We start from the raw sequence: 9,948 nt of genomic DNA, 5'->3' as shown, positions 1-9,948 counted from the left end.
TTCCCAGGGGCCTCTGAGCTGGGGAAGTTCCCCAGCAGAACCCAGCTGCGGGACCCCTCTGCGGGAGACTCTGCCTGTGCTGCGGGACCCACTCCTGCCAGGACAACCCCAGGGCCTCCACCCCAGGCACCCGGCTGCCCTCTTAAGACTAAGTCCCAGGGTCCTCAGCCCCTACTGGGGCTGGACCTCAGCCTCCAGGGACCCATCTCCACTCAGGATCCAAGTCCCTAAGCCCCCTCCAGGGTCCCCAGGCTCCCCCATTTCTCTCTGAGATGCCCTAGACAAGCTGTCTAGTCCCGAATCTCCCCCTGATGCCACTATAGCCACTCCTCCACTCTCTTCACATCTCCGCCCTCCCATTCTAGAGGAAGAAGGGCTATAGATCAGTGCCCTTGAGTTGTCCCAAACTCCCCACTTGGCTTCCTTCAAGCCGACCCCGCCTTGGGTCACTCACGACCCATCACACGCTTCCTCTTCATGCGCACCAGACATGGCAGGAGTTACCTACGTTCCTGGTGCGCACCCCCTGCCCAGGCCCCCAGCATTTGAGGTTTTCCTCCTCTCAGTGGCCTGTCTGTGGCCACGCTCAGGGCCTCTTCTGTCTCCCGTGTCCTGACTTCTCAGGGCTCCTTCCTCCTTCCTGAGCGCTCTCTTCTCTCTCTCTCTCTCCCGCACTCCTCCTCTCTCTCCTCCTGTCCCTTGGGCCCTCAGGGCTCCTCCCAGGCCCTCATCCATCCCCACACCCTCCTTGGGCCATGTCGCCCTCCCCTCGGCTTCCACTCCTCACCTCTGTGCTGATAATTCCCCAAATCTCTCCTGGGTCCACTCGGGCCTCCAGTGCACGTCTGCATCTCTGCACACTCCCCTGACGTCTCCTGGACACTAGGAGGTTGTGTCCAGTGGTTCAGAGCTTGGCTCGAGAGCCAGACTGCTCAAGGTCAAAGCCTGCCTCTGGCACCCACCTGGGTGACCGTAGGCATTAAAAAAATTTCTTTTGGCCTCTACTTTCTCTTCCATAAAATAGAGGCATTGAGATGTATATTGTAAGGATCAGATAAGGGTTCTAAAGCACTCAGAACGGGGAATTCCCTGGTGGTGGTCCAGGGATTAGGACCCTGTGCTCTCACTGCTAAGGGCCTGGATTCAATCCTGGTCTGGGAACTAAGACTCCAACAAGCCGCATGGCCAAAATAAATAAATAAAAATTAAAAAAAAAACAAACTGGGCTTCCCCGGTGGCACAGTGGTTGAGAGTCCGCCTGCCGATGCAGGGGATGTGGGTTCGTGCCCCGGTCCGGGAAGATCCCACATGCCGCGGAGCGGCTGGGCCCATGAGCCGTGGCCGCTGAGCCTGCGCGTCTGGAGCCTGTGCTCCGCAACGGGAGAGGCCACAACAGTGAGAGGCCCGCGTACCGCAAAAAAAACAAACAAACAACCCAACAACACTCAATACCCTTTTAAATGTTTTAATGTTAAATTTCCTAACGTCCTCTCTGCCAAACTGCTCCCGGTCCATGTCCCATCCCTCTCAGGGCCAGAGCCCTGCACGGCTCCCTCCTTCCCCCCAACCTGGCCTCCTGTGTGTCTCATCCATCTGCCTCTTCCCCCGCCTCCCCAACCTTCCCACCTGGGCCCTGCTGCAGGCTGGGGCCCTCCACTCTTGCCCCCTCCAATCCACTCTTCTTCACACAGTAGCTTTCTGATACTCAGATCTGACCCTGGGGAGTTTCCTGGTGGCCTAGTGGTTAGGATTCGGCTCTGTCACTGCTGTGGCCCGGGTTCGATCCCTGGTCGGGGAACTGAGAAACTGCAAGCCGCGTGGCGCTAAAATTTAAATAAATAAATAAATAAATATCTGAACCTGCCCTTCCTTGTTCAAAGTCCTTCCGTGGCTCCCCAGTGCCCTCAGGACAAAGTCCAGGCTCCTTAGCCTGGCATTCAAGACCCTTTGCAACATGGCCCCCCTGTAGCCACGCCTCCCCAGGGCAGCCACAGGCAGGGGGGCAGCTGTTTTCTGAACACAGACGCACACACAAATCCCCTAGCTCGGGAAGCCTGCCGTTCCTCACCTCTGTTTAGGAATGTCCCATTCCTCTATGCCCGAGGCCCACAATCACACTCCCCTCTCCGTCGACCCTTCTCCTGTCCAGCCCCTCTAGGGTTCCGCCACTGGACGGGGGAGGGGGCATTACCTGCCACCTCAGCCCCCCATTCCAGCCAGGGGCTCAGGTCTCCAACAACAGAACCAGAGCCACTTAGCAACGCTGGAACCCATTCAGGGGGGCTTGGGGCCCCTCATCCCAAGCCAGGAGGTCTTCGGGGTAGGAGTGCACCCCCTGGCAGACTTGCTCTGCGGCCCAGGTGTCTGGGGGTTGTCAGGGAGGTGGGGGTGAACCTCGCAGGGCGAGGCACGAGTGCGGTTCTCTTTCCCCCACTGGGGAGGCCTCGGGGCCAGCGTCAGGGCGGGAGGCCTCGGAAGCAGAGCCCGTGGGGCGGAGGTGGCGACAGGGCAGTGTCTGGTGGCAGAGGAACCATGGCCACCATCCAGTCGGAGACTGACTGCTATGACATCATCGAGGTGCTGGGCAAGGGCACCTTCGGGGAGGTGGCCAAGGGCTGGCGGCGAAGCACGGGCGAGATGGTGGCCATCAAGATCCTGAAGAACGATGCTTACCGCAACCGTATCATCAAGAACGAGCTGAAGCTGCTGCGTTGCATGAGGGGCCTGGACCCGGAGGAGGCCCACGTCATCCGCTTCCTCGAGTTCTTCCATGACGCCCTCAAGTTCTACCTGGTCTTTGAACTGCTGGAGCAAAACCTTTTCGAATTCCAGAAGGAGAACAACTTTGAGCCCCTCCCTGCCCGCCACATCCGCACGGTCACCCTGCAGGTGCTCAGAGCCCTGGCCCGGCTCAAGGAGCTAGCCATCATCCACGCCGACCTCAAGCCTGAGAACATCATGCTGGTGGACCAGACTCGCTGCCCCTTCAGGGTCAAGGTGAGCGTGGCCATCCAGCCCTGGACACTCTCCTGAGGCTGAGGTTCCTCTTGTCCCACCTCCCAACCCTGAGGTCTCTCCCTCCCTGGCCATGATGGCTCTCCCCACCTCCTGGCTCTGAAATCCCCATCTCCCTACCCCAATTCTGACATCCTCTCCCGCTCAGCCCTGAGGTTCCCCCGTCCTTGTTCAATTCTTAGCTCAGCTCCTCTGGCCCAGTCCTGTCCCTGTGGGGCTGACATTCTAGTGGGGGAGATAGAGTCGCCAAGGTAAACGAGTAAAATATGGTAGGGCTTCCCTGGCGCAGTGGTTGACAGTCCGCCTGCCGATGCAGGGGACATGGGTTCGTGTCCCGGTCTGGGAAGATCCCACATGCCGCGGAGCATCTAGGCCCGTGATCCATGGCCGCTGAGCCTGCGCGTCCGGAGCCTGTGCTCGGCAATGGGAGAGGCCACAACAGTGAGAGGTCCGCGTACCGCAAAAAAAAAAAAAAAAAAAAAAAAATGGTATATGAGTGAGAAGGAGACAAGATAAAGCAGGGAAGAGGAGGAGGTGGGGTGGTGATGAGTAAAACTTTAGACTCTGTGGTCAGGGAGGCCTCCCTGAGAAGGTCACATTTGAGGGAAGTCTTGAAGGAGGGAGGGAGCTGTGTCGACATCTGGGAGAAAGAATCAGTGCAAAGGCCCTGAGGTAGGAGTGGACCAAGTATATGTATTTGAGGAGCACTGAGGAAGCCAGTGTGGCTGAAATGAAGTGACTGAGGGGAAGAGGGAGGAAATAAGATCAGGAAGGTGATGGGGCCTGGTCGTACAGGGCCTTGTGGGCCACAGAGGGGACTTGGGTTTTATTCTGTGTACGATGGAGCCACAGGAGGATCCTGGGCAGAGGAGGGCTGTGATTGGACACAGGTGTTCACAGGCTCCCTCTGGCTGCAGTCGGGGGAAAGACAGTGCGGGGTGACCACCCCAGTCCGGGTCGGGGATGGGGGTGGGTTTGGGGTAGATCTTTTTTTTTTGGCCACAAAGCGAGGCTTGCGGGATCTTAGTTCCCCGACCAGGGATTGAACCTTGGCCCCGGCAGTGAAGGTGCTGAGTCCTAACCACTGGACCGCCAGGGGATTCCCTCAGGGTAGATTTTAAAACAGGACTTGCTGGTAAATCTTATGTGAAGTGTGAGAGAGGAAGAGAGGGCCTGAGGGAGGATGAAAGCCTGTTGGCCTGAGCGACTGGAAGGATGGCAGCGGCATCCTTCTTCATGAGTTTGTTCATCAGCAAACATTTTCCGAACGCCTGCTCTGGGCCTGACCCTGTGCTGGGCACACAGGCATGTCCTCTGCGCTGTCTCGGGTCCCTGGATTCCCCCATCCCGGCTCCGACCCCTCTGTCTGCTTATGGGTTTGTTTCTGTCTGGTGATGGTTCTGAACTAGGAGCACCGTGAGGGCGGAGCCAGGGGCATTTTGGTCACCACCGTGTCCCCGGCATCTCCCAGCACAGCGCCTTCATGGAGTCAGTGCTCAATGAATGACAGAGACACAGGGAGATAGAGAGACAGGAAAAGGCAGATCATTCTGTCCCAACAGATGGAGGGTTAGAGACCCAAGGAAGGAAGGTTTTCCACAAACATAGCAGGAGACAGACAGGACAGAGCTACAACACCTGGCCAGTGTTGGCACCCCTACCGCATCTGTGGAGTGAATGAATGAATCCCACGAACGTTGACTGAATGATCAGGGTCAGTCAAGCTCTCTGGGATTCAGGCCCCAGCCATCTGTGTTCAGAGTCCAGGTTAATAACCATTTCGTCATACTGCCTTCTGCAAATAGAAGGTGAGGGATAGCTGAATGAAAAGCAGAGAAACTCAGGGAGGGAAACTGAGGGAGGGACTAAGAGTCACAGAGATTCAGAGTGAAAAATGGCAGATCGCCCCAGAGGCATCGGGAGAGACAAGGGCTTTCAGTCGTTCACGATGTTAGTTCAACGGGTGTTCATCAAGCACCTGTATGAACCAGGGGCCCGTGTGGGGTGTTAACAATGTTTGATGGTGAAGACAGAAGAGGATCTGGGTGTCAGGGAGGTGTCCTTCTAGTTGGACGACCCAGAGATGGGGACAGAGAGAGACACTGAGAGTTGAGGGACACAGACAAGTGATGAAGAGGCAAAGAAAGAAAAGAGAGAGATACCAACAAGAGTCAGAAAGAAAGAGAATGACAGGAACAAAAAGCCCATTCATTCATTCATTCATTCACTCTTTACTGAGCCCCTACTGTGTGCCAGGCACTGTTCTAGGGATCTAGGGATGCAGCAGTGAACAGACAAAATCCCTGCCCTTGTGGGACTGATATCCTAATTGGGTAGAGAGACAATGAACTCCATACAAAAGTAAAAATACATAGTACGTGAAATGGTGTTAAGAGCTATGGAGAAAAGCAGAGGGCTAGGGAGGTGGATAGGAAGGGAGGGGTGTGCTGTTTTTAATAGTGTGGTCAGCGGCGGCCTCCCTGAGAAGGTGACATTTGAGTAAAGACTTGAGGTGAGAGAGGGGAGCCATGTGGACCTCCGGAGGAAGAGCATTCCAGGCAGAGGGAACAGCCAGTGAACTGGGAATGTGGTGCCAAGGCCCTGAACTGGGAATGTGTCCGGCTTGTTCAAGGAAGAGCGAGAGGCTGGTGTGGTTGCAGCTGGGTGAGTGAGGGGGAAGGTGGGAGGAGGTGCGGGCAGAGAGGGGACCGGGCAGATTGTTGGAGACTTGTGGGCCAGGGTGAAGACTTTGGCTTTTAACACAGGATGTGGTAAAGCCACAGGAAGATTCTGAGCAGGAGAGGGACGTGATCTGACTTAGGTGGTCACAGGGTCCCTCGGGCTGCATGTGAGAAGCAGACTGGAGGGAGAGGGAGGAACAGGGAGACCCGCAAGGAGGCCCTTACATTCGTCTAGCCAGGGGGAGGACAGGACTAGGGTGGGGCTGCGGCTGGGATGCAGAGTGGGCAGAACAGAAGGTGTTCTGCTGGGGCTGCCCTTCTTTGAGAAGGTGGACGTGTGGTCCCTGGGCTGCATCGTGGCTGAGCTGCACCTGGGCTGGCCCCTCTACCCAGCCGGCAAGATTTGCTGATGGACAAGGCGTGGGGTGAGAGAGAAAGAGACAGATCTTAACCCTCATGGACATAAGTTCTAGTGGAGACAAACAGAGACAGAGAGACAAGTACGCAAACCAGAGACAAAGGCTGGAGGAGACAGACAGGGACGTAAACAAGAGACCAAGATTCACAGATGTAGCGACAGTCAGATGGCAGATGCAGAAAGACACCGGCAAGAGATGCCGGGGAGGCTCAGATCGAGCGGCTGTCCCGGCCCACTTGCCTCCCTCCCTCCCTCCGCTCAGGTGATCGACTTCGGCTCGGCCAGCATATTCAGCGAGGTGCGCTACGTCAAGGGGCCGTATATCCAGTCTCGCTTCTACCGGGCCCCCGAGATTCTGCTGGGGCTGCCCTTCTGTGAGAAGGTGGACGTGTGGTCCCTGGGCTGCGTCATGGCTGAGCTGCACCTGGGCTGGCCCCTCTACCCAGGCAACAACGAGTACGACCAGGTGCGCTACATCTGTGAGACCCAGGGCCTGCCCAAGCCCCACGTGCTGCACGCCGCCTGTAAGGCCCACCACTTCTTCAAGCGCAACCCTCACCCCGACGCCGCCAACCCCTGGCAGCTGAAGTCCTCGGCCGACTACCTGGCTGAGACCAAGGTAGGGGGGCAGGTGGGGGGAGGGCCGTCGGCGAGGCAGCTTGCAGCATCAAGAAAAGAATCTCGGTTAGATCTCAGAGAGGACTGGAAACTTGAGGGCCAGCTGGGGGGGTTGTCACAGCCAGAGGGATCCGAGGGAGACCCCAGGTGGGACTGGAAGTCAGGGCAGCCTGTCTGCCACCTCTGTGACTGCGGTCATCAGACTTGTGTGGCAAGAATCTGGCTGAGACAGCAGAAAGGACTGGAAGTGTGGACCAGCCGTGGGAGCTGTCACAGCGAGAGAGGGGTCTGAGCGAGACCAAAGGTGGGACCGAAAGCATATGGCAGATCCTCTGATAACTCCCGAGCTGGTCGTGGTTAAAGAATTTGGCAAGAATTGTCTGGGCTTGACTCCTCGGAGGCCTGAGGGCCGGGATCAGATGTGGGGATCAGCTGTGGCAGCAAGAGGGATCTGGATTTGATTCCGAGGAGCAGTAGAGGTTTAGGGCAGCCCTTCTGCTAGCTGCTGGTAGGGGCTGGACCCATGGCTCGAGGGAGGACTGGAGGGCTGGGGCAAGGTGTGAAACTTGGGTCAGTGCGACACCTGGGGTAGACAAGAGGAGGACCAGAGATCACAGTCAGCTGTCCTTCCTGCAGCAGTAGGAGGGGTCTGGATTAGACTAGAGGGGTTCTGGTGTTAGTGAGCAGGTGTGCCCCCCCAGATGCAAGGGAGCTCCAAGTCAGATCATGGGCAGAACTGGAAGTCCAGGTTACTGTGGGTGGACTTCATAGCCACGACAGAGCTCTGGGCCAGGCTGGAGTGCCCACTGGACGCTGGGAGGGGTCACACGTGGGCTCCACCGCAGAAGTACCTGGGGCCCAAGTCCTGGACTCGATGTCAACCCCTGCCCCACCCTGCGTCCCACCAGGTGCGCCCACTGGAGCGCCGCAAGTACATGCTCAAGTCACTGGACCAGATAGAGGTGGTGAACGGCAGCAGGGCAGTCCGTCGGCTAACCTTCCCCGACCGCGAGGCGCTGGCGGAGCACGCCGACCTCAAGAGCATGGTGGAGCTGATCAAGCGCATGCTGACGTGGGAGTCGCACGAGCGCATCAGCCCCAGCGCCGCCCTGCGCCACCCCTTCGTGTCCATGCAGCAGCTGCGCAGCGCCCATGAGACCACCCGCTACTACCAGCTCTCGCTGCACAGCTGCCGCCTCTCCCTGCAGGTGGAGGGCAAGACGCCCATGTCTGCCGTGGATGCCGCGGAAGACAGGCCCCCCTACTACGGTCTGACCGAGGAGGAGGAGACCGTGGGTCTGGGCAGCGGGCCTTTGTTCCGGGAGGAGAAGGCACCAGGCGTGCAAAAGGCCATCGATCAGCTGGACGACTTGAGTCTGCAGGAGGCGGGGAGTGGGCTGTGGGGCGAGACCCGCACCGACGTCGTCCCCGACGTGCTGGCCCCGCTCAAGGCCGCCGCTGCCGGCCGCTGGGTGCCCGACTCCGGCCCCGAGCCCATCCTGGCCTTCTACGGCAGCCGCCTGGCAGGCCACCGCAAGGCCCACAAGCCACCCACAGGCTCCAAGTCCAACTTCAGCAACCTCATCCGGCTGAGCCAGGCCTCGCCCGAGGAAGACGCCCCGTGCAGGGGCGGCGGCTGCGCGGAAGGAGAGCGGCGAGGGGCCTCTGCGGAGCTGCCTGCCATCCCGCAGTGGGACAGGGATGGGCCGGACATCAAGGACATGACCGTGGATGCTGAGGTGACCCAGGGGGCAGCTAGGAGGCAGGTGGTTCTGGGATCAGGGCCTCCCCAGAGCTCTAGGATCGGGGCATAGTGAACCAACTTTGCCTCCCGTACATTTGCATGGCCCGCAGCTGGCCCAGGATCCAACACACACTACTAGCCCACCCTCAGGATGTGACAAGGCTCAGCAAACACTAATATACCCGTAGGATGCGATGAAGCTCAGCAAACACTAACCCGTATTAAGGCTGTGTAAGAACTCAGAACACAGTAATCCACATATGGGAAGCGATATAGGCCACGGGACAGCTCAGGCCCCCACCCCAGGAAGATGTGACAGGGCCTCAGCAAACACACCTTCAGGACACATTAAGGTCTCAACACACAGCATTTAAGCCTCCAAAATGGGATGGGGGTTCAGGATGTACAAAATCGTCCTCGGGAATTGACAAGGATGCAGCTGGGATCAGGAGTCCATGAGGGGCAGCGTGGTTGTTCCGGGGTGGGGTGGGGTGCACTTCCTGGCTGATGCCCATCTCTTCTCCCCAACAGAGGCCAGGCCATGAGTTCTTCGACCTCAGCAGCTGTCCTGGGGAATGGCTGGGTCAGCCAGACTGGACCCTGGAGGGCGTCGGGGGGCCACGGGCTCAGGGGCTCCCACCACGCCACACCCACCCGCATGGTCCACCCCGGGCCACCAGCTTTGTGCAGCACGTCGGCGGGCACCACTGATGGTGACTCCAACCCTGCCCATCACTGGGTGATGCGCTAGAGGGGCTGGCATCCCCTCCTCAGAGCTATCCCCTGAACCGACAAATTATTCTTACAGAAAGATAATTATCCAGAAATACCCCATTCCTCCCGCCCCGCTCACGGTGCATGCCTGCACACACACCCCGAACACAGGAGGGTTTTGGGGTCTGGCCCGTGGCCCCCTCGGCCAGAGGGACGCGGGAAGGGGGCTGCACCCCACTGGCCCTGCTGCCTCTGTTTATTTCAATAAAGCACTGTTCAGCAGTACTGCCTCATGCCTGTCCTCCCTGCCTGAGGCCTGGACTGGCACGGGGGTGGGGTTCAGGGGGGCACCCAGGCCCTGCTCTCTAATGCTGCACCCAGTCAGCCATTGGCTCAGGCTGGAGACTGTGCTTGGCACACTGACCCATCCCTTAAATATGCTCAGTGCCTGGCACGTAAGAATCCACCCTCAGAACATCCTTGGTGCTCAGCAGGTGCCAGTCTGAGCTTGCCCGATGCCAGGTTCTCAGCGTCTGTTGACCTGTCTTTGCCACACGTGACAGGCTTGGCATGCACTCATCCATGCTTGGGACATGCGACGTGTAAGTTCACTCAGCAGGTGTATGTAAATTCACGCTTGGCACATGCTCTCGTGTCCAGACGTGCGAGTCCACCCTCGGGCTATGGCGGTGGCTCAGCACGCGCGCATCTGGCTGGGGACGTGCCGAGCGTGCAGCACACGCTGTGCCACGCTGGCT

At 58.6% G+C, this 9,948-nt stretch overlaps 1 protein-coding gene across 1 annotated transcript; it reads left to right on the top strand.

Moving 5' to 3' along the window:
• Window positions 1–67: 67 nt before the first annotated feature.
• HIPK4 (homeodomain interacting protein kinase 4) lies at window positions 68–9,490 on the top strand. The gene is made up of 4 exons (XM_033846286.2): window positions 68–2,997; window positions 6,377–6,733; window positions 7,641–8,471; window positions 9,008–9,490. The coding sequence occupies exons 1-4, from the start codon at window positions 2,533–2,535 to the stop codon at window positions 9,185–9,187; spliced, it is 1,833 nt and encodes a 610-aa protein (XP_033702177.1). The 5' UTR covers window positions 68–2,532; the 3' UTR covers window positions 9,188–9,490.
• Window positions 9,491–9,948: the final 458 nt, after the last annotated feature.

This window comes from Tursiops truncatus, chromosome 19 (genome assembly GCF_011762595.2).
Source record: "Tursiops truncatus isolate mTurTru1 chromosome 19, mTurTru1.mat.Y, whole genome shotgun sequence".
NCBI classification, from domain to species: domain Eukaryota; kingdom Metazoa; phylum Chordata; class Mammalia; order Artiodactyla; family Delphinidae; genus Tursiops; species Tursiops truncatus.
The sequence above is the reverse complement of the archived record's forward strand: the minus strand, read 5'-3'. Positions and strand labels throughout refer to the sequence as shown.

What these genes read in the sequence shown, in the direction of transcription:
- HIPK4 (XM_033846286.2), top strand. Translation starts at nt 2,533, where the DNA reads ATGGCCACCATCCAGTCGGAGACTGACTGCTATGACATCATCGAGGTG. An exon ending in GCTGCCCCTTCAGGGTCAAG is followed by an intron (nt 2,998 to 6,376) that starts GTGAGCGTGGCC and finishes CCCTCCGCTCAG; the next exon opens with GTGATCGACTTCGGCTCGGC. An exon ending in ACATGACCGTGGATGCTGAG is followed by an intron (nt 8,472 to 9,007) that starts GTGACCCAGGGG and finishes TCTCCCCAACAG; the next exon opens with AGGCCAGGCCATGAGTTCTT.